This window comes from Dendrobates tinctorius, unplaced genomic scaffold (genome assembly GCF_039654945.1).
Source record: "Dendrobates tinctorius isolate UK_male_01 unplaced genomic scaffold, ASM3965494v1 ptg000022l, whole genome shotgun sequence".
NCBI lineage: Eukaryota > Metazoa > Chordata > Amphibia > Anura > Dendrobatidae > Dendrobates > Dendrobates tinctorius.
In genome coordinates this window covers 28,720,009-28,744,844 of record NW_027361690.1, presented here as the reverse complement: position 1 = coordinate 28,744,844, position 24,836 = coordinate 28,720,009, and the positions used below count along the sequence as shown (strand labels likewise).

At 41.7% G+C, this 24,836-nt stretch overlaps 1 protein-coding gene across 3 annotated transcripts in view; it reads right to left on the bottom strand.

The window, feature by feature from the left end:
* SH3GL3 (SH3 domain containing GRB2 like 3, endophilin A3) overlaps positions 1-24,836 on the bottom strand; it is a 151,625-nt gene that overhangs the window by 3,768 nt on the left and 123,021 nt on the right. For all 3 annotated transcript variants that reach the window (XM_073568554.1, XM_073568555.1, XM_073568553.1), the window contains exon 7: positions 1,710-1,813. In XM_073568554.1, the coding sequence (XP_073424655.1) occupies positions 1,710-1,813 (104 nt within the window). The remainder of the gene's footprint in view (positions 1-1,709; positions 1,814-24,836) is intronic.

Here is a 24,836-nt window from a genome sequence, read left to right as displayed (position 1 = left end):
TTACATGACTATAGATTGCAGACAGGAGGCGCTAGAGACAGAGCTCCCCATTCAATCTGCATAGAATCATATGAGTAGCAACTGCCATCTCTGATCTTCACTGAAGTCAGATTTTACCTGTGAACGGAGGATTCTGAAAAAATGACTGATCAGTCCACGAAGAGACAGAAGCGGATTTTTCTGATAAAATACGTTACAGAGTTGCTAACTTTCATGTGTTCTATTGAATTTTTAAATAAAATTTAAAATGATGCTTACACTTTAACATTTATTTTCAAAGGAACCTGTCAGCATATTTTCCCAATATAAAGTAGGGCCAGCCTGCTTTTATAGCATTCCGATATGCTGTACTGTATGTATGACCCCAATTCAGTATGCAGGGCACAAAAAAGTCCTTTTATTACAATCCGGTCTGATGGGTGCCTCTGGTGCTACCCCGGTAGGGCAAAGAGAAGTGCGCTTGCGCAGGACCGTGATAGGTCGGGTCATCCACATGAAGCAGGGAAGGAGGACGGCAATTATAAGAAAAGCAGAGGCACTGGATCAAGACCAGAGAATCCCACCAGACTGGACCGCCCTGTCTGTAAGTATAACAAACAGCCTTTTTTGGGCCTTGCATAAGGGGACATAAATACAGAGCAAAATGCTGTAAAAAAGGGCTTAAAAAGGTGCTGCGCCTACGATATACCGGGAGAACCAGGTAACAGGTTCCCTTTAAATGTTGTGGCAAAAATCTGTGCGCACAATGCCATCATGATTTTTTTTTTTCTGTATGTTTTTCTAAAAGTCTTAACGTGGATTCCTTCCAGCAGTTCTGCATTTTGTCAGAGGCTTGGAGTGGAGATTTACACAGGAGTGGAGATTTACACAGGAGCACATTTGTGTGTAAGAACTAGGCAGCTGTATTTGTAGTCTGTGTGAATATGGCCATATGATGGAGGATAGGCCCTGCGGACGACCACACCGCAGTAGACGATGAGTGGCTCCACAATTCAAGGTAGATACAAGTAGCTTTAGTTACACGTTTCTGCCTCAAACCAAAGCCTTCTTCAAAATCGCTATATCTGTAGTTTATTTTTAAGAATACACACTAGTATTTTGTCCACTAGATACATGGGGTGACTGAAGGCCCACTCGGTACGTAACACTATACCTATCCTGGCGCTCTGTGACCCATCAGACAGATCCATGCACATGGTGGTGCCATCTGTATTAGGCCCAAATAGAAAGCAACCGTGATTTGCCTTTCATCTGTCCAGTATCTCTGTAAATGCATACACTGCTGTTAACCTGAATTCACATATTCAGATTTTTAGCCAAAGCCAGGAGTGGATACAAGAAAAAAGAAAAGAAAGAAAAATATGGAAATATTTTTCCCTATACTTTTCCAACTTTTTGATCAACTGGTTTCAGAAATCAAAATATTGCATCAAATGCAAGCCAACAAGCTACAAGTATAAATCTGGTCTCAATGGAAGAACATGGGATTAATCAGCTTTCTAAAAAGCAGATTTTGGAAGGGGATTGTTAATTTGAATGTTGTAATACATCTCTTGACTCTCCATACAGTGGTACGTGGCTCTTGACAAGATTGTATCCAACACTCCTGTCTCAATGGATAAATGACAGCATTTTATCATAGAGCAAACTAGTGTGATCAACACAGAAAACCATGTGGTGAGCGACAAATAAGTATTGGACCCTCTCACCTGTTGTGCAGCCGGCTGTGGAGGTCTTCTAGGATCTGTGTACATTGTCTATGGTAGTCCAATGCCGCATCTATGAATACTGCCAGCTGGCTCACCTGTTCTACCTGGAAGAGCGAGGGCACCGATTAGTAACAAGAACCTCACAGTTCTATCACCAGTCTAAATACTAGTAGAGGACTAACATTATTCCTTGCCATTATATGACTTGTATTCTGCATTGTCACAACTTTCCCATTGGCATTATTGCAAATAACAATTCTGGAGCAAGCATGCTTTCATAGAAAACTCCATTGCACTGCTCCTTTGTTATTCCTTCTGGGAACGTACCGGATATCACAATATCCCTTCCCAGTGGGCAATGTACAAACTCAGCTTGATACTGTCCAATCAGCATTGACCCTGTCAGACTGAGTAGGCACATCCTGCCAATAAGGTAACTGACCGGCACTTCCAAACAGAAAAAGACAAGTGTGTAGAGGTGCAAACTAAGAGCCACATGTGTATGACCTCTGTTTGACAGGTGTATGACGTGTATCTGTATGACCTCTGCATGACGTGTATGACCTGCATATGACATGTTTATGGCCTCTGTATGACATGTTTTTTTCTCTGCAACTATTCTCCTACAACCATTTACATGTTTTGTGCTGCAGAAAAGTAATGTATCCGTAAAAATCAGATGGCATACAGATGATCCGGTCCGTGTGTCGTCCGTTTTTTCTCTCGCACCCATTGACTTGCATTGGTGAGTCTTGTCCAATACACTCGGCTACTCGCAGAATGTGGAGATTTTTTTTTCTCATCCAGATTCCAGCAGAGAAAAAATTAATTGCAGATGAATCAGTGAATAAGGCTGGGTTCACACTTGCGTTTTTTAGTACTGCGCCTCGTGCGCTTTCATGCGCATGCACATTGCTCCCCTATCTTTAATCCCTTTACCCCCAAGGGTGGTTTGCACGTTCATGACCAGCCAATTTTTACAATTCAGACCACTGTCCCTTTATGAGGTAATAACTCTGAAACGCTTGCATGGATCCCGGGGATTCTGACACTGTTTTCTCGTGACATATTGTACTTCATGTTAGTAGTAAAATTTCGTTCAAATAACTTGCGTTTATTTGTGAAAAAAACGGAAATTTGGCGAAAATTTTGAAAATTTCACAATTTTCCAACTTTGAATATTTATGCCCTTAAATCACAGAGATACGGCACACAAAAAATTTAATAAGTAACATTTCCCATATGTTTACTTTTCATCAGCACAATTTTGGAACCAAAATGTTTTTTTGTTAGGAAGTTATAAGGGTTAAAAGTTGACCAGCGATTTCTCATTTTTGCAACACCATTTTATTTTTACGGACCACATCACATTTGAAGCCACTTTGAGGGGTCTATATGATAGAAAATACCAAAAAGATACCAAAAAGTGACACCATTATAAAAACTGCACCCCTCAAGGTGCTCAAAACCACATTCAGGAAGTTTATTAACCCTTCAGGTGCTTCACAGGAATTTTTTGAATGTTTAAAAAAAAAAAAAATGAACATTTAACTTTTTTTCACAAAAAAAATTACTTCAGGTCCAATTTTTTTTATTTTACCAAGGGTAACAGAAGAAATTGGACTACAAAAGTTATCTGATATGTGGGGGGGAACTATTGTTTCGGCGCATGGCAGAGCTCAGAAGGGAAGGAGCGCCGTTTGACTTTTTCAATGCAAAATTGGCTGGAATTCAGATCGGACGCCATGTCACGCTTGGAGAGCCCCTGATGTGCCTAAACAGTGGAAACCCCCCACAAGTGACCCCATTTTGGAAACTAGATCCCCCAAGGAACTTATCTAGATATGTGGTGAGAACTTTGAACCCACAAGAGCTTCACAGAAGTTTATAACGTACAGCCGTACAATTAAAAAATCATATTTTTTCCACAAAAATGATATTTTCACCCCCAATTTTTTATTTTTTCAAGGGCAACAGGACCCTAAAAGTTATTGTGCAATTTGTCCTGAGTACGCTGATACCCTATATGTGGGTCTAAACGACTATTTGGGCGCATGGCAGAGCTCAGAAGGGAAGCAGCGCCATTTGACTTTTTTTGCTGGAATTGAGATCGGACACCATGTCGCGTTTGGAAAGCCCCTGATGTATCAAAACAGTGGAACCCCCCCACAAATGACACCATTTTGGAAACTAGACCCCCCAAGGAACTTATCTAGATGTGTGGTGAGAACTTTGAACCCCCAAGGGCTTCACAGAAGTTTATAACGTACAGCTGTACAATTGAAAAATCACATTTTTTCCACAAAAATGATCTTTTCAACCTCAATTTTTATTTTTCCAAGGGTAACAGGACCCCAAAAGTTATTGTGCAATTTGTCCTGAGTACGCTGATACCCCATATGTGGGGGTAAACCGCTATTTGGGCGCATGGCAGAGCTCGGAAGGGAAGCAGCGCCATTTGACTTTTTTGGCTGGAATTGGGATTGGACGCCATGCCGTGTTTGGAAAGCCCCTGATTTGCCTAAACAGTTGAAACCCCCCACAAATGACACCATTTTGGAAACTAGACCCCCTAAAGAACTTATTTAGATGGTGGTGAGGACTTTGAACCCCCCAGTGCTTCATAGAAGCTTATAACGCCCAGGCATGAAAATAAAAAAATCATATTTTTTCCACAAACATGATCCTTTAGTCCCCAATTTTTTTATTTTCCCAAGGGTAACAGGAGAAATTGGACCCCAAAAGTTGTTGTCCAATTTGTCCTGAGTACCCTGATACCCCATATGTGGGAGAAAACTACTGTATGGGCACACGTCGGGGCTCGGAAGGGAAGTAGTAACGTTTTGGAATGCAGAGTTTGATGGAATGGTCTTCTGGTTATGTTATGTTATCTTTGGAGAGCTCCTGATGTACCTAAACAGTGGAAACCCCCCACAAGTGACCCCATTTTGGAAACTAGACCCCTAAGGAACTTATCTAGATGTGTGGTGAGCACTTTGAACCCCCCAGTGCTTCATAGAAGCTTATAATGCCTGGGCGTGAAAATAAAAAAAATCATATTTTTTCCACAAACATGATCTTTTAGGCTGGTTTCACATTTGCGTTAAAACAACGCTGCGCCCTGCGTCGTTAAGCCCCGCCCCGAGCCGGCTCCCTGCCCACCCCATCCGGGATCACCGCCTACTTTCGCATTTGCACGCATGCGATCGGCGCACCCTATCTTTAGCATAGGGTGCGCAGATCATGCGCTGCCAGTGTGAAAGTAGCGTGCTGCGCACTTTTGACGGTGCGCCGTGCGCGCCGAAATGCAACATGCTGCATTTCGGCGCGCACGGCGCACCGTCAAAGGTGCGCAGCACGCTACTTTCACACTGGCAGCGCATGATCTGCGCACCCTATGCTAAAGATAGGGTGCGCCGATCGCATGCGTGCAAATGCGAAAGTAGGCGGTGATCCCGGATGGGGCGGGCAGGGAGCCGGCTCGGGGCGGGGCTTAACGACGCAGGGCGCAGCGTTGTTTTAACGCAAATGTGAAACCAGCCTTAATCCCCAATATTTTTATTTTCTCAAGGGTAACAGGAGAAATTGGACCCCAAAAGTTGTTGTCCAATTTGTCCAGAGTAGGCTGATACCCCATATGTGGGGGTAAAACACTGTTTGGGCGCATGGCAGAGCTTGGAAGGGAAGGAGCACCATTTGACTTTTTCAACGCAGAATTGGCTGGAATTGAGATGACGCAATGTTGCGTTTGGAGAGCACCTGATGTGCCCAAACAGTGGAAACCCCCCAATTCTAACTCCAACCCTAATCCCAACACACCCCTAACCTTAATCTCAGCCCTAACCCTAGCCCTAAAGGGAAAATGGAAATAAATAAATTTTTTTAATTTTATTATTTTTCCCTTACTAAGGGGGTGATAAAGGGGGGGGGTTGATTAACTATTTGTGGTGTTTTTTTTATGTTTGGCAGCTGTCGCACGCTAAAAGACGCTTTTTATTGCAAAAATAGTTTTTGCATCACCACATTTTGAGAGCTATAATTTTTCCGTATTTTGACCCACAGAGTCGTGTGATGTCTTAATTTTGCGGGACGATTTGACATTTTTATTGGTACCATTTTCGGGCGCATAACATTTTTTGATCACTTTTTATTCCGATTTTTGGGACGCAGAATGAACAAAAACCAGCATTTCAAGAATTTCTTGTGGGGGGTGCGTTTACACCGTTCCGCGTGCGGTAAAATTGATAAGGCAGTTTTATTCTTCGGGTCAGTACGGTTACAGCGATATCTCATTTATGTCTTTTTTTATGTTTTGGCGCTTTTATGCAATGAAAACAATTTTACATAAAAAATAATTATTTTTGCATCGCTTTATTCTGCGAGCTATAACTTTTTTATTTTTTCGCTGATGATGCTGTGTGGCAGCTCGTTTTTTGCGGGACAAGATGACGTTTTCAGCGGTACCATGGTTATTTATATCCGTCTTTTTGATCGCGCAGTATTGCACTTTTTGTTCGGCAGTATGATAAATAAATCATTATTTTTTGCTTTTTTTTATTTTTATTTTTTAAGGGGTTCGCTAAAGGGGTTAACCAGTGGGACAGTTTTATAGGGCGGGTCGTTACGGACGCGGCGATACCATATATGTGTACTTTTATTGTTTGTTTTTTTTATTTCCAAAAAATTAATTTATATGGGAATATTTTTTTTTTTTTTTAATTTATTTAGCGATTTTTTATAAATTATTTTTACACCTTTTTTTTCTTTTTTTTTTTTAACTTTATTACAATGTCCCAGGGGGGACATCACTGTCATGTGACAGATCGCTGATCTGTCACATCACAGATCGCTGTGACAGATCAGCGATCTGTCATAGGCACTGCAGCAGACTTCCTCATGCCTGCGCTCAGCAGGCATGAGGAAGATGCCTCCCTTGCAGGCCCCCGATGGTCCCCGGAGCCATATTGGATCCGGGGACCTACAAGGAAGGAGGCCCCCGCAGCAGCGCTGCACATCGTGCTGTTGCGGGGGGCTCAGGGAAGCACGGAGGGAGCCCCCTCCCTCCCGATGCTTCCATAAACCCCCGGTACACTGCGATCGTGTTTGATCGCAGTGTGCCAGGGGTTAATGTGTCAGGGGCGGTCCGTGACCGCCCCTGACACGTAGTGCCGGGTGTCAGCTGTGATAATCAGCTGACACCCGGCCGCGATCAGCTGCGCTCCCCCCGTGAGCGCAGCTGATCGCGCTAGACGTACTATACCGTCCATGGGTATAGGGGCCCGGGTCCCATGGACAGGATAGTATGTCTGATGTCAGAAAGGGGTTAACATGGCGGGCGCATGGTATAGCGCTTGTACGTGTTCATGTGCGTTTTCTTGCACTGCGTTTTTTTCCAGGTGTGCGCCCAGGCGCGCCAGATGCAACATGTTGCATTTATCTGTGCGTCCAACTGCTGCCAAAACACGCATGCGCACGGAAAGCGCAAAAAAACCAACATTCCAGTCTATGGGATCACACGCTAGGACATGAGCACGCATGCGTTTTTAGAAATAACATGGCGACTAACTGGTTAAATCGCATGCGCAAAAAAACAGCAAACGCATGCAAAACGCTTAATGTGTTTTTTTGCATGCGCTTGGAATGCGCACAAGGCGCAGCGCAAAAAAACGCAAGTGTGAAAGTAGCCTAACATTGGTCAGAGAGCAGTACGATTTCTTTACCAGATTGCACTTGTCCGATTTCTACACTGTTGAGTAAGAGCCCTCTGGCCGGGACCACACATGCGAGAAACACGGCCGAGTCTCGCATGTTAATACCCGGCACTGCCGCCTGCACTTGGATCACATAGTAATACCTGGAGCAGCACGCTCCGCTCCCCAGTGCCGGCGGCAGTGTCGGGTATTAACATGCGAGACTCGGCCGTGTTTCTCGTATGTGTGATCCCGGCCTTATAATGTAAAACATGACTTTTTTTTTTTGCCTAAAATACAAAGGAAATGTGTCCTCTTTAACTTTAGCCCTTTTAGTGATCATTTCATCTTTATTTTGCTTAACTGTTCACAATAACAGTCATTTTGACCGGCTGCCCAAACTTTTACATGTAATGTGGCCTTGGAGTACTGAGGTCTGTGACCAAACCAGGGTGATATACTACAGCAGTGTCCATATGATGTGCACGTTGGATTGTGAATGAGGCCTCATTTAGACATCTGTTTTTCACTAGGGAAAAACACAGACTGAATTTCTAGTTTGGGTCAGAGTTTCATCAATATGTCCTTTTTATCATTAAGGATTTCCTCACATGTAAAGAAAAATAAAAGAAATTGTGCCGCTTCTTCTACCCATTGCACTGTTACATACAGACAGCACATAGGGTACTTGTGTGTTCTCAGTGATCCTCACAAACCCATAGACATATATGGGTGATTTTCATCTGAGACTGATCAAAAATGGACTGGTCTCTGTGATATCTTGATGGCACACGGTTCACAAAAGAAAAAAAAAAAAAACTGGACATGTGAACAGCACCATAGAAATTAATGGGTACGTTACCCATCCCTGAAAACCACAGATGGAACACATGTGTGAAAGAGGACGTCTGGATGAGGCCTAAGACCATGTGCACACTAATGGTATTTGGTCAGTATTTTACCTCAGTATTTGTAAGTCAAAGCCAGGAGAGGAACAATCGGAGAAAAAGAATAATAGAAACACGTCACCACTTCAGTATTTATCACCCACTCCTGGTTTTGGCTTACAGATACTGAGGTAAAAACCTCACCAAATACTGAGAGTGTGAATGTGGCCTCAGTCTGCAAAAAATATAATGCATACTGTATGGTCATCTGTTATATTTGCTGAAATCCCTTATATCCACACGGTGCTAGAATTGTAACAAATCTGTCCCTATGTACAAAGTGTTCCAGAAAATGTCAGCACTATATGAGTGACAGATAAAACATTGCATGACCTAAGAAAAGCATCTTTTATTAGTTCTTTGTATTGCCACTAGAGGGCAGCATACAATGTTGGCTAATATTAAATTAGCCTTAGCAAATTGTCCTTTTACTGCCACTTGCAGGCTATAATCTACAGCTTTCCAATATAACACATGTAAGGCTGGGGCTACACGGCGACATGACACGCATCCAAAAATATTTGTGCACCTTGTCTGCGACTCACTGATGCACAAACACAATTTTGCTGTAGAGAAAACACAGCCAAATCGCAGACAGGATGCATGCGACTGGCACTGAAGGTTATGGCAGGCGGGTTGCACGCAATCTGTGACCAGCAAAAGAAAATCCAACATATTTGGAAACATTTATGGCTGTGTCGCAGTTGGGCACAGGTTGCAATGTGAAACTGCACCATCAATGTTGTGTGATCGCTTTCACCGTATATCGCTAGTCTAAAGTTTCCCATACTACTGTTCTGTGCCGGACATGTGTATTTACAGCCAAGGCGATAGATTAGGAAAAGATGTCCTATCTGGACAAGATTTGATTCCATTCTAGGCTTTAAAGGAAATCTGTCAATAGGATATTACCTTCTAATCTGAGAGCATCACAGGGATCCGAATTCCAGCAATGTGTCACTTACTGGGCTGCTTCCTGTAGATTTTATAAAATCACAGTTTTATCATCAGCCTGTCTGTGGCACTGCTGAGGTTTTATGGAAGCCCAGGTTGCTGGGATGATATTCTAATTTTGTGAGAAGCACCTGTATCACTAGAAGATTAATAAACCTGCTACGTAATCCTCCATATTCATGAGCTCTGTATAATCCCGCATGCACCACTGATTGGCAGCTTTCTGCCTACGCTCATTTGCCAATCAGTGCAGAAGTTAGACAACTGGTAGAAGCGTGACTTTGTTAAAACTGCAGCAAGCAGCCCAGTAAGTGAAATATCACTGGAATCAGGGCCTCTGCCCTTATATAATGCTGCTTTTAGATGGGATAGTAAAAACTTGGTGACAGACTCCCTTTAAGGGCAGAGACTGACTGCTGTATTTCTCATGCGAGAATCGCATCGCACTGCATGGACTGGACGGCACCTCTCCTGACCTGAGCAAGACAGTATGATGTATTTCTATGCAGCTGTCAAGCTTAGGTCAGGAGAGCACACAGCCAGTGCGAGCTTTAGGGCTCATACCCATTTGAGAGAAAAAAAACAGTCCGATTTCAGGACCGAAAAAACGGACGAGTGCTATGCGAGTATAATGCGATTTTTCAACGGAACATCCGTATGGCATGAGTATGCAATCCGATTTTAACATGAGGTTTTACATACAGCAGTTCTTTCCATGTAAAAACTCATGTTAAAATAGCATTGTAAAAAACTGTACACATCGTTTTAAAACAAAATAATCTTCAAAACATACATACAGTATATGTGTGTGTATATAGATAGACATATAGATACAGTCATGGCCAAAAGTATTGACACCCCTGCAATTCTGTCAGATAATACTCAGTTTCTTCCTGAAAATGATTGCAAACACAAATTCTTTGGTATTATTATCTTCATTTAATTTGTCTTAAATGAAAAAACACAAAAAGAATTGTCCTAAAGCCAAATTGGATATAATTCCACACCAAACATAACAAAGAGGGTGGACAAAAGTATTGGCACTGTTTGAAAAATCATGTGATGCTTCTCTAATTTATGTAATTAACAGCACCTGTAACTTACCTGTGGCACCTAACAGGTGTTGGCAATAACTAAATCACACTTGCAGCCAGTTGACATGGATTAAAGTTGACTCAACCTCTGTCCTGTGTCCTTGTGTGTACCACATTGAGCATGGAGAAAAGAAAGAAGACCAAAGAACTGTCTGAGGACTTGAGAAACCAAATTCTGAGGAAGCATGAGCAATTTCAAGGCTACAAGTCCATCTCCAAAGACCTGAATGTTCCTGTGTCTACCGTGCACAGTGTCATCAAGAAGTTTAAAGCCCATGGCACTGTGGCTAACCTCCCTAGATGTGGACGGAAAAGAAAAATTAACAAGAGATTTCAACGCAAGATTGTGCGGATGTTGGATAAAGAACCTCCACTAACATCCAAACAAGTTCAAGCTGCCCTGCAGTCCGAGGGTACAATGGTGTCAACCCGTACAATCCGTCGGCGTCTGAATGAAAAGGGACTGTATGGTAGGAGACCCAGGAAGACTCCACTTCTTACCCCGAGACATAAAAAAGCCAGGCTGGAGTTTGCGAAAACTTACCTGAAAAAGCCTAAAACATTTTGGAAGAATGTTCTCTGGTCAGATGAGACAAAAGTAGAGCTTTTAGGGCAAAAGCATCAACATAGAGTTTACAGGAGAAAAAAGAGGCATTCAAAGAAAAGTACACGGTCCCTACAGTCAAACATGGCGGAGGTTCCCTGATGTTTTGAGGTTGCTTTGCTGCCTCTGGCACTGGACTGCTTGACCATGTGCATGGCATTATGAAGTCTGAAGACTACCAACAAATTTTGCAGCATAATGTAGGGCCCAGTGTGAGAAAGCTGGGTCTCCCTCAGAGGTCATGGGTCTTCCAGCAGGACAATGACCCAAAACACACTTCAAAAAGCACTAGAAAATGGTTTGAGAGAAAGCACTGGAGACATCTAAGGTGGCCAGCAATGAGTCCAGACCTGAATCCCATAGAACACCTGTGGAGAGATCTAAAAATGGCAGTTTGGAGAAGTTTGCCAAAGAAGAATGGTCTAAAATTCCAGCAGAGCATTGTAAGAAACTCATTGATGGTTACCGGAAGCGGTTGGTCGCAGTTATTTTGGCTAAAGGTTGTGCAACCAAGTATTAGGCTGAGGGTGCCAATACTTTTGTCCGGCCCATTTTTGGAGTTTTGTGTGAAATGATCAATGTTTTGCTTTTTGCTTCTTTCTCTTTTGTGTTTTTTCATTTAAGACAAATTAAATGAAAATAATAATACCAAAGAATTTGTGTTTGCAATCATTTTCAGGAAGAAACTGAATATTATCTGACAGAATTGCAGGGGTGTCAATACTTTTGGCCATGACTGTAGATATAGTAAAAACCGGCAGATGAGCGTACAGTATAGTATAGAAAAAGTTAGAATAGAATAGATATATACACGTAGAATAGGTGTATGTGTGTATATATATATTGTTGTTTTTTTTATTTTTTTCAGGAGAACAAGGGATTCTGTTGGAATAGCAGAATGATAAATTTGGTCAAAAACTTTGTGTAATTATTTTATTAAAAGAATTTTTAATGTCTGTAATTTTTTACCCTGGGCTGGCTGGGGGCAGGTTTTTTTTTAGCCGGGGGGGGGGGGGGGAGGAGAATAATCATGGTCACTGCCTATTAATATCTGCTCTCATTCACTGATTCACTAGCTTTCCCTCTCTGGCGGAGAAAATTGCGCGGAGCCCATGCAATTATTTTTCCGTGAATTAATCCTTTAATTTAAGACCTACAACTCCAAAATTTTAAACGCATACACTACTAACATTTTTAGTCAGGGACATATAAAAAAAGTTGCACAGATATGTAATGGTTACTGTATGTAAACCATGTCTCATATCCTGTCAGGTTCTGTAACGATTTTACAGAAGCCGATAAATGAATTGACAGCTTTTGTTCAATCTGACTAAGCAATATATATATAGACTATGTAATAAATATATATAAATATATATATATATATATATATATATATATATATATATATATATATATATATATATATATATATATACATACATACACACACACTACCATCTACCATTCAAAAGTTTGGGGTCACTCAGACAATTTTGTGTTTTCCATGAAAACTCATACTTTTATTAATCAAATCAGTTGCCAAATGAATTTAAAATCTAGTCCAGACATTGAAAAGGTTCGAAAAAAAGATTTTTATTTGAAATAATAATTTTCTCCTTCAAACTTTGCTTTTGTCAAAGAATGCTTCCTTTGCAGCAATTCCAGCATTGTATACCTTTGGCATTCTAGCAGTTAGTTTGCTGAGGTAATCTGGAGAAATTTCACCCCATGTTTCCAGAAGCCCCTCCCACAAGTTGGTTTGGCTTGATGGGCACTTTTTGCGTACCATACGGTCATGCTGCTCCCACAACAGCTCAATGGGGTTGAGATCTTGTGACTGCGCTGGCTACACCATTACAGATAGAATACCAGCTGCCTGCTTCTTCCCTAAATAGTTCTTGCATAATTTGGAGGTGTGCTTTGGGTCATTGTCCTGTTGTAGGATGAAATTGGCTCCAATCAAGCGCTGTCCACAGGGTATGGCATGGTGTTGCAAAATGGAGAGAGAGCCTTCCTTATTCAAAATCCCCTTTACCTTGTACAAATCTCCTACTTTACCAGCACCAAAGCAAACCCAGACCATCACATTACCTCCACCATGCTTGTCAGATGGCATCAGGCACTCTTCCAGCATCTTTTCAGTTGTTCTGCATCGCAAATGTTCTTCTGTGTGATCCAAACACCTCAAACTTGGATTCGTCTGTCCATAACACTTTTTTACCAACCTTTCTCTGTCCAATGTCTGTGTTCTTTTGCCCATATTAATCTTTTCCGTTTATTAGCCAGTCTCAGATATGGCTTTTTCTTTGCCACTCTGCCCTGAAGGCCAGCATCCTGGAGTCGCCTCTTCACTGTAAACGTTGATACTGGCATTTTGCGTGTATTATTTAATAAAGCTGCCAGTTGAGGACCTGTGAGGCGTCGATTTCTCAAACTACAGACTCTAATGTGCTTGTCTTGTTGCTCAGTTGTGCAGTGGGGCCTCCCATTTCTCTTTCCACTCTGGTTAGAGCCTGTTTGTGCTCTCCTCTGAAGGGAGTAGTACACACCATTGTAGGAAATCTTCAGTTTCTTGGCAATTTCTCGCATGGAATAGCCTTCATTTCTAAGAACAAGAATAGACTGTCGAGTTTCACATGAAAGTTCTTTTTTTATGGCCATTTTGAGAGTTTAATGGAATCAACAAATGTAATGCTCCAGATTCTCAACTAGCTCAAAGGAAGGTCAGTTTTATAATTTCTCTAATCAGCCAAACTGTTTTCAGCTGTGCTAACATACTTGCACAAGGATTTTCAAGGGTATTCTAACCATCCATTAGCCTTCTTACACAGTTAGCAAACGCAAAGTAGCATAAGAACACTGGAGTGATGGTTGTTGGAAATGGGCCTCTATACACCTATGAAGATATTGAATTACAAACCAGATGTTTGCAGCTAGAATAGTCATTTACCACATTAACAGTGTATAGAGTGTATTTCTGAATCATTTAATGTTAGCTTCATTGGAAAAAAACTGTGCTTTTCTTTCAAAAATAAGGAAATTTCTAAGTGACCCTAAACTTTTGAACGGTAGTCTATATATATACACAGGGATTACAGAGCTGAACTCTGTCATGGACGCTATGCTGATGTGATGAACTTTATGTTACTGCTGTGGGTTTATGATGCTGAATAAACCGCATGGACTATAATTGTTTTATGGAAAACCCGTGCCGGATATGGTTTTGTGGCGGCTAAGCGAGTATCCCCTATTTGAATAACAGTGCTACCTCACAATATATACAGTCATGGCCAAAAGTATTGACACCCCTGCAATTCTGTCAGATAATATTCAGTTTCTTCCTGAAAATGATTGCAAACACAAATTCTTTGGTATTATTATCTTCATTTAATTTGTCTTAAATGAAAAAACGCAAAAGAGAATGAAGCAAAAAGCAAAACATTGATCATTTCACACAAAACTCCAAAAATGGGCCGGACAAAAGTATTGGCACCCTCAGCCTAATACTTGGTTGCACAACCTTTAGCCAAAATAACTGCGACCCACCGCTTCCGGTAACCATTAATGAGTTTCTTACAATGCTCTGCTTGAATTTTAGACCATTCTTCTTTGGCAAACTACTCCAGGTCCCTGATATTTGAAGGGTGCCTTCTCCAAACTGCCATTTTTAGATCTCTCCACAGGTGTTCTATGGGATTCAGGTCTGGACTCATTGCTAGCCACCTTAGAAGTCTCCAGTGCTTTCTCTCAAACCATTTTCTAGTGCTTTTTGAAGTGTGTTTTGGGTTATTGTCCTGCTGGAAGACCCATGACCTCTGAGGTAGACCCAGCTTTCTCACACTGGGCCCTAAATTATGCTGCAAAATTTGTTGGTAGTCTTCTGACTTCATAATGCCATGCACACGGTCAAGCAGTCCAGTGCCAGAGGCAGCAAAGCAACCCCAAAACATCAGGGAACCTCCGCCATGTTTGACTGTAGGGACCACGTACTTTTCTTTGAATGTCTCTTTTTTCTCCTGTAAACTCTATGTTGATGCTTTTGCCCTAAAAGCTCTACTTTTGTCTCATCTGACCAAAGAACATTCTTCCAAAATGTTTTAGGCTTTTTCAGGTAAGTCTTGGCAAACTCCAGCCTGGCTTTTTTATGTCTCGGGGGTAAGAAGTGGAGTCTTCCTGGGTCTCCTACCATACAGTCCCTTTTCATTCAGATGCCGACGGATAGTACGGGTTGACACCATTGTACCCTCGGACTGCAGGGCAGCTTGAACTTGCTTGGATGTTAGTGGAGGTTCTTTATCCAACATCCGCACAATCTTGCATTGAAATCTCTTGTCAATTTTTCTTTTCCATCCACATCTAGGGAGGTTAGCCACAGTGCCATGGGCTTTACACTTCTTGATGACACTGCGCACGGTAGACACAGGAACATTCAGGTCTTTGGAGATGGACTTGTAGCCTTGAGATTGCTCATGCTTCCTCACAATTTGGTTTCTCAAGTCCTCAGACAGTTCTTTGGTCTTTTTTCTTTTCTCCATGCTCAATGTGGTACACACAAGGACACAAGACAGAGGTTGAGTCAACTTTAATCCATGTCAACCAGCTGCAAGTGTGATTTAGTTATTGCCAACACCTGTTAGGTGCCACAGGTAAGTTATAGGTGCTGTTAATTACACAAATTAGAGAAGCATCACATGATTTTTCGAACAGTGCCAATACTTTTGTCCACCCTTTTGTCCAATACAGCGCATGCATAACGTCTTTTTGTATGACCAAACAACTCAATCTTTGTTTCATCAGTCCACAGGACCTTCTTCCAAAATGTAACTGGCTTGTCCAAATATACTTTTGCATACCTCAGGCGACTCTGTTTGTGGCGTGCTTGCAGAAACGGCTTCTTTTGCATCACTCTCCCATACAGCTTCTCCTTGTGCAAAATGCGCTGTATTGTTGACCGATGCACAGTGACACCATATGCAGCAAGATGATGCTGCAGGTCTTTGGAGGTGGTCTGTGGATTGTCCTTGACTGTTCTCACCATTCTTCTTCTCTGCCTTTCTGATATTTTTCTTGGCCTGCCACTTCTGGGCTTAACAAGAACTGTACCTGTGTTCTTCCATTTCCTTACTATGTTCCTCACAGTGGAAACTGACTGGTTAAATCTCTGAGACAACTTTTTGTATTCTTCCCCTGAAAAGCTATGTTGAATAATCTTTGTTTTCAGATCATTTGAGAGTTGTTTTGAGGATCCCATGATGCCACTCTTCATAGGAGAATCAAATAGGAGAACTACTTGCAAGTGGCCACTTTAAATACCTTTTCTCATGATTTGATACACCTGGCTATGAAGTTCAAAGCTCAATGAGGTTACAAAACCAATTTAGTGCTTCAGGAAGTCAGTAAAAAGTAGTTAGGAGTGTTCAAATCAAGAAAATGATAAGGGTGCCCATACTTTTGCACCGGTCAAATTTTGTTTAAATGCAGATAGCACATTTTCTGTTAGTACAATAAACCTCATTTGAATCCAGAAATATAACTGAGTCCATCAGTTATTAGATATATGAAACTGAAATACCTGTTGCAAAAACCAAAATGGTTATAAAGAAAAAAGGTTAACATTAATAGGGGTGCCCAAACTTTTACATATGACTGTATATATATGTATATATATATTTTTTTTTTTTACAAAAGCCTACAAATGAATTATCACCTATTCTACTATGTATCTCTCTATGAAATATAAAGATATATATATATATATATATATATATATATATATATATATGTGTGTCTCACTGACATATATATATATATATATATCACCTATTCTACTATGTATCTCTCTATGAAATATAAAGAGATATATATATATATATATATATATATATATATATATATATATATATATATATATATATGTGTGTCTCACTGACATATATATATATATATATATATATATACACACACACACATGCACACAGCTATTCTATTTGTATACCTGTATTATATCTTTTGCATTCTAACATGTCAGTGTGATTATACTGTATAGTCGCATATGAATAGCTGGCTTTTCAAACGACACCGTGTGTATAAATCAGATAGCACTCGCATGGTCCGAGCGCTGTGCTATTTTTTTCTTGCATCCATTGGCTTGTATTGGCGAGTCTCATCCGAGAATCGCAGCAATACGCAGCATGCTGCAATTTTTTTCTCAGTCTGATTTCGGCTGAGAAAAAAAAATCGCAAATGAGATGTCACCCATTGAATAACATTGGTCCGAGTGCAGTCCGATTTTTTATTGGATTGTACTCTTCCATATTTCACGCCAGTGAGTATGAGCCCTTACAATACGATTCTCGCACGAGAAATACGGCAGTGTGTCTCTGCCCTAAGTCTTGGACACAGACAATAGTATGCAGGAGCCACATACTGAAACATTCCACCCGGAAAATAAAAGTTTCTGTCTTTGAACACTAGGGTGACCGGATCTCATATGGGGGGGAAAAAAATGTCAGAATCTTGTTCGTCTGGACCCCACAAAACGATTCCCCTTTCCAGATATTGAGAGAGCCGAAATTTGAGCTCGATCAAACGACGTTAACCCGTGCCGCTCGTCGCTCAAAGTTTGAAAAAATCCAAATTGAGGTATTTTAAGATTTAGGTATTTTGCATAGTCTGTTAGACTATAAAGAATGTGACAACAACATTGCAGAAATAGCCCTGACCAAATTTTCGAACCATTTGTGGTATTTGAATGCAGAGTTGGTGGGATTATCGTTTTTTGATCCCACCATTACAGACAATGAAAAGTTGTTAATGGCTAATAAATTGCTCAGTAGCACAGATGAACCATCAGAGCACGCTAACCTACATGAGTTGATAATTTTACATAGTTATCTAATCTATTCTAGAGCTTTTGTTAAAGTAGTTTTTGAAACGTCAGAATATAATGCTCGGCATTTGCTTACAACTTGCAGGACATATTGCTTTTGTTCTTCATCTTTTGTCAGAAGGTCGTTAAAGTCGGTTACTTCCTACCTCTTTTAATTTTTCTTTCCTATCTTTTGGATTTACATCCCTAGTGTGCTCTGATGGTTCATCTGATTTTTTTTCTTTTAAATGAATATTAATGCGTCTGCCAAATCTGGGGATGCTTTTAATATTAATTGAAGAGAGGGAGTGAAACTCCTGAATTATGCATACTGAAGAAATAGATCATACGGGATATCAGTCACTTCACAATACATCAAGCTTCTGGGAAACAGAATCAATCATGTTGGCCTCACATGTCTCATCTCAGCGCAACACAAAATTATTTTAAGGGCTCGTTCAGATGAAACGTTCTCAGTCCGGTGTGCACACAGACAGATTGTATCCACAGTGCTTGTGCTCATCATGGACCGATTGCCTGCATTGAAAAACTGCAGCATGGTACATGCAATGGAAGGCACATCCGGGAAGCAGGCAAACACACAGAGCTACATATGGCGCCATCACGTCCACAATTTGGAGATGTGTCTGAGCCAAGACTTAAATAATAAAGAAAACTTGGCACTCAACTTCTAGAATATTTTTTGGGATTTTTTAATGCAGCCTCACTGGCCTTCATCTGTAACTGACTGCAGTATAGTAGTTAATCGCATTCAGTGTGACCATAGTCACTTCAAATGTGCCTGGTCATGCACTAGGCGCTGGGCATGGAGTCTGAATCAAATAGTACCTGGGTGGGTGGGGGTGCCATGCAGTCATCAGCGACCCAGACTCCACTGTTGGTCTGCTGACCAGTGCCAAGTTTTCTTTATTATTCATGTATGGTGTGGGGCCCTACTTGAGCACCTTCTGAAGTTGTGCATACGGTGTTTTTCCTTTACTCGTATTGAGCCAAGACTTGGGCCTGGTTCTCACAACTTAATGTAAACATGGACCAGTAATGTCTGCATATTGTGGATGTGGCTAGGTCCGTGTGCTCGTCCCCTTTGCAGATGGGTGCCGGAGCTGCCTTACATTTCCATTGTAAGTACTATTCTGTTCTGTTAAATGAACCAGAACAGTGCATGCCATGATTTTTTCCCACGAGGTGTAGAAAGCCCCCTTGTGCAATGATGTACTGGCTATGAAGGGTCGAGTGGACAAAGACCATACCCATACATATGTTCAGTAGAGCGAACACAAACTTAAAAGTTTGGGGTTCATAAAGGACAGTAAGGCTGAGTTCACACATGGCGTTTTTTTCGCGATTCCGCGGTGGTTTTAACCGCGCAATTTTGCTGCGAAAACGCGAAAAATAAGCATCCCATGCGTTCCTATGGGATTCCGCAATGCTGTGCTAATGCTGCGGTTTTTACCGCGGCGGAATCGCTTCGCGGTAAAAAACGCAGCATGCTCATTAATTTTGCAGAATCGCGGCGATCCCGCACCCATAGGAAAGCATTGTTCTGCTTACTTTCCGCATGTGGCTGTGCACAACATGCGGAAAGTAAGCAGAACAATTGCGGATGGTACCCACGGTCCGGAGGAGAGGAGACTGTCCTCCGGGCTTTGGGTACCGTATCCCTGTAAAAAATAGAATTTAAAATAAAAAAATATTGTTATTCTCACCTTCCGACGTCCCGCGCAGCCTTCCAGCCTCTCTCCACGCTCTCATTCCCAGTAATCCTTTGCGAAAATGCCCGCGATGGCGTCCGTTCTCGCGGGATCGCGAAGTCTCGCGGTCATTCGCGCGATGTCATGGCGAATTACCGCGAGACGTCGCGATCCCGCGAGAATGGACGCCATCGCGGGCATTTTCGCAAAGGATTACTGGGAACGGATGCGCGGGACGTCGGAAGGTAAGAATAACACCATTTTTTTTTTTTTACATTCTATCTTTTACTACTGATGCTGCATAGGCGGCCTCAGTAGTAAAAAGTTGGTCACACTTGTCAAACACTATGTTTGACGAGTGTGACCAACCTGTCAATCAGTTCTCCAAGCGATGCTACAGATCGCTTGGAAAACGCTAGCATTCTGCAAGCTAATTACGCTTGCAAAATGCTAGTTTTTCCGCAGGAAAATCGCGGGAATTTAAAATGCGATTTTCCCGGGGAACGGAATTCCGGAATTCTCGCGGTAATTTCCGCGAGAGTTCCGTTACGTGTGCACATAGCCTTAGTGTCCGGTGCTAAACGCCGAGCACGGACTTCTTCCGGGCGTCCGTTACAGAGAGAGAATTTTCCAGAACAAAAGTTGAGGTCCCCATTATGTTCAATGGGTTTGAAGAGTCTTGAGGGGAAGAGTCTTGAGGAGATCATTTGCATATTCCCAGTGCCTTCTGGGATAAGTGAAGAGTCTCCGCGAGCTCAACGATCACTGGGTTTTGGCGGTTGCAGCTGAAAAGAGGAAATCGGAAAACCAGGGGAAGAGTCTTGAGGAGATCATTTGCATATTCCCAGTGCCTTCTGGGATAAGTGAAGAGTCTCCGCGAGCTCAACGATCACTGGGTTTTGGCGGTTGCAGCTGAAAAGAGGAAATCGGAAAACCAGGGGAAGAGTCTTGAGGAGATCATTTGCATATTCCCAGTGCCTTCTGGGATAAGTGAAGAGTCTCCGCGAGCTCAACGATCACTGGGTTTTGGCGGTTGCAGCTGAAAAGAGGAAATCGGAAAAACCGCGCGCCTATCGGCGCACGAAATTTGGCTCATCTTTCATCGTTTTTAAGAAATCTCAAGATGGAAGAGGCCAGGAGCCATTTGGTGAGCTGCATTTCTTGCTACATGTTCACAGATTTACCAGTGGAAAAGCCAAACTTCACATGCCACAAATGCAAGCTTGTGTCCCTGTTGGAGGAAAAGTTGCAAAATCTCGAAGAGAGGTTAGCTACGTTGAAGATCATTAAGGAAGGTGAAGAGTTCTTGGACAGAGCAGAATTATCTCTTCATGTTACAGAAAGAGAAGAAATTCGAGGTACACCTGAAGAAACAGAGGAATGGAGACATGTGACCCAGAGAAGCAGGAGGATCAGGAGGCAGTCAGCACCCATACTGCTCAGAAACCAGTACCAGGCTCTCACGCAGGAAAACGATGAAGAAATACATCAGGATAAGACTTTGCCAACAAACAGCAACCTTGTACGCCTTCAGAGTCCTCCTGGATGGAGAAAGAAAAATGTTGTGAAGAAGAAACGGAGAGTGGTGGTCATGGGGGATTCCCTGCTGAGAGGAACAGAGGCCGCTATCTGCAGACCGGATATAACTACAAGAGAAATGTGCTGTCTTCCAGGTGCAAAAATTAAAGATGTGTCTGACAGGATATCAGGACTCTTCAGACCTACAGATGACTACCCATTCCTGCTACTACATGTGGGGACAAATGACACCGCAAGAAATGACCTGGAAATCATCTGCAGAGACTTTGAAGACTTAGGCAAGAAAGTGAAAGAACTGGGAGCGCAGGTGGTCTTCTCTTCCATCCTCCCAGTGGATGGCCATGGAACAAGGAGGTGGAATAAGATTCTGCAGGTGAACAACTGGCTACGTCGATGGTGCCGTCAGCAAGGATTTGGATTTCTGGATCACGGAGTGAACTACTTATACGATGGACTACTTGCTAGAGATGGGGTGCACCTTACGAAGACTGGAAAGCATGTATTTGGAAGTCGCCTTGCTACACTTGTAAGGAGAGCTTTAAACTAGAACGACATGGGAAGGGAAGCAAAAGACCAGAAAAAGCCATACACCTGACAAATGCTATTGAGAACTCTGCTATTAGAAGTGGAAAGGAAGAACAAAGACGAAAGAATCTAATTAATAAAAATATTGGAGAAAGAGAAACCAATCACAAACTAAAATGTTTCTATACTAATGCACAAAGCATGGGCAACAAACAAGGAGAATTGGAACTACTAACACAGGAACAGAAATATGATGTAATTGGAATCACTGAAACTTGGTGGGACAATACACATGATTGGAATACAAGACTAGAAGGATACAACTTATTTGCAAGAAACAGACTTGATAAACGAGGAGGGGGTGTCGCATTGTATGTTCGAAACGCGTATATCTGCACAGAGATTGAAGCTTCAGAGACTGGGAGTTCTGTGGAAACTGTTTGGGTAAGAATACAAGGACAGAACAATGGAAAGGACACCATTGTAGGCATTTACTACAGGCCGCCTGTGCAAGCCGAATATATAGATGAACTCTTTATGCATCAGATGGCCAAGTTCTCCAAAAAATATGACATAGTTGTCATGGGAGATTTCAACTATCCAGACATTTGTTGGGAATCTCTCTCAGGCAAAACTAACAGGTCAAGGAAATTCTTATCCTCTCTTGCTGACAACTTTATCTTCCAAAAGGTAAGGGAGAAAACAAGGGGAACTTCTACCTTGGATCTAATCCTTATAAACAGGGAGGAAATGGTTGAGGAGGTAAAAGTGGCTGGGACCCTAGGAGGTAGCGACCATGCTATTTTAGAATTTTGGATTACTAGAGGTGGAAGACCTGTGAAGACTCAGACGTCAAGGTTAGATTTCAGAAAGGCAGATTTTAAGGGATTCAGAAAGAGAATTGGAGGGATCCAATGGCTGGATATCCTTAAAGACAAAAATGTCCAGGAAGGATGGGAAATCTTGAAAAATGAAATTCTCAAAGCACAGTTGTTAACAATTCCGAAAAGAGGGAAGAATAGGAAGCATTTAAGGAAACCAGGATGGATGAACACAGAACTTAAGCACATGCTAAAAAGGAAGAAAAAAATGTTTATAAAATGGAAAGAGGGAGGCATATCTAAAGAAGAATATAATGCTGTCTGCAGAACCTGCAGGGCACAAATCAGATTAGCTAAAGCTGAAAATGAACTGAGGCTTGCAAGAGATGTCAAAAGCAATAATAAAGGATTTTGGGGATATGTCAAAAGTAAAAGAAAAAAGTCAAAGATGCTATAGGATTTTTACAGGATGAAAATGATGAAATGGTAAGACAGGATGTTGAGAAGGCTGAACTTTTAAATTCCTATTTTGCATCTGTTTTCTCTCAGAAAGGAAATGCAACATCAACTGTTATTCACTGTCCTATTAAGGGAATAGAAGAATCCAGGATATCTATAAACAGAAAGATAGTGAGGAAACACTTAGCTAACCTAAATGAATTCAAGTCTCCAGGTCCAGATGAATTACACCCCAGAGTACTGAAGGAGATAGTAGAAGAAATTTTTGAACCCCTCTCCATAATCTTTGAAAATTCTTGGAGAACAGGAGAAGTGCCAGAAGACTGGAGAAGAGCAAATGTTGTTCCTATCTTCAAAAAGGGGAAGAAGGTGGACCCAGGCAACTATAGGCCGGTGAGTCTGACTTCTATACCAGGAAAGATCTTTGAACAAATTATTAAACAACATGTATGTCAATACCTGGATAAGAATGAAGTGATTAAACAGAGTCAGCATGGGTTTCTAACTAATAAGTCATGTCAGACTAACTTAATTTCCTTCTATGACGGTATCACTGATTGGGTGGATCAAGGAAATGCTGTAGATATAGTATATCTTGACTTCAGCAAAGCATTTGACAAAGTCTCTCATACAATCCTTATTGAAAAAATGACTAAGTATGGAATGGACAAGGCAACTGTTAGGTGGATTCATAACTGGCTTAGTGATCGGACCCAAAGAGTGGTCGTAAATGGCTGTACATCCAGTTGGAAGAATGTCTCAAGTGGGGTACCACAGGGCTCTGTCCTGGGCCCTGTATTGTTCAACATCTTTATCAACGATTTAGATGAAGGAATTGAGGGTAAACTGATTAAATTTGCTGATGACACAAAGCTAGGAGGGATAGCTAATACTAGAGAAGAGAGAGAGAGGATTCAAAAAGATTTAAATAAACTGGAGAAGTGGGCAGCAACTAACAGAATGGTTTTTAACAGGGAGAAATGCAAAGTACTACATCTGGGCAATAAAAATGAAAAAAGCATATATAGAATGGGAGGAATAGGGCTAAGTGACAGCACATGTGAAAAAGACTTGGGTATACTAATAGATCACAGACTGAATATGAGTCAACAGTGTGATGCAGCAGCAAAAAAGGCAAATGCAATTCTAGGATGTATTAACAGAAGCATACAGTCTAGATCACGTGAAGTCATTATTTCCCTCTACTCCTCTTTGGTCAGACCTCATCTGGAATATTGTGTCCAGTTTTGGGCACCACATTTTAAAAAAGACATCAACAAACTGGAGCAAGTTCAGAAAAGAGCGACCAGAATGGTGACCGGTCTGCAAACCCTGTCTTATGAGGAAAGGTTGCAGGATTTGGGAATGTTTAGTTTGCAAAAGAGAAGACTGAGAGGAGACTTAATAGCTGTCTACAAATATCTAAAGGGCTGTCACATTGTAGAAGGATCAACTTTATTCTCATTTGCACAAGGAAAGACTAGAAGCAATGGGATGAAACTGAATGGGAAGAGACACAGATTAGATATTAGAAAAAACTTTTTGACAGTTAGAGTGATCAATGAGTGGAACAGGCTGCCACGAGAAGTGGTGAGTTCTCCTTCAATGGAAGTCTTCAAACAGAGGCTGGACAGACATCTGACTGGGATGATTTAGCGAATCCTGCTTTGAGCAGGGGGTTGGACCAGATGGCCCAGGAGGTCCCTTCCAACTCTACGATTCTATGATTCTATGATTCTATGATTCAAGCTTAGGTACAGTTCCTGTACCTGATCCGAGCTTTGGAATAAGGCTGGAGTCACACACAACGAATAAAAAAATCGGTCCCATTTTAACGGTCCGAAATCGCACAAAGGTATCTTAACCAGTGATGCGTTTTTGATGCGATTTTTCTTCATTGATGCGATTTTA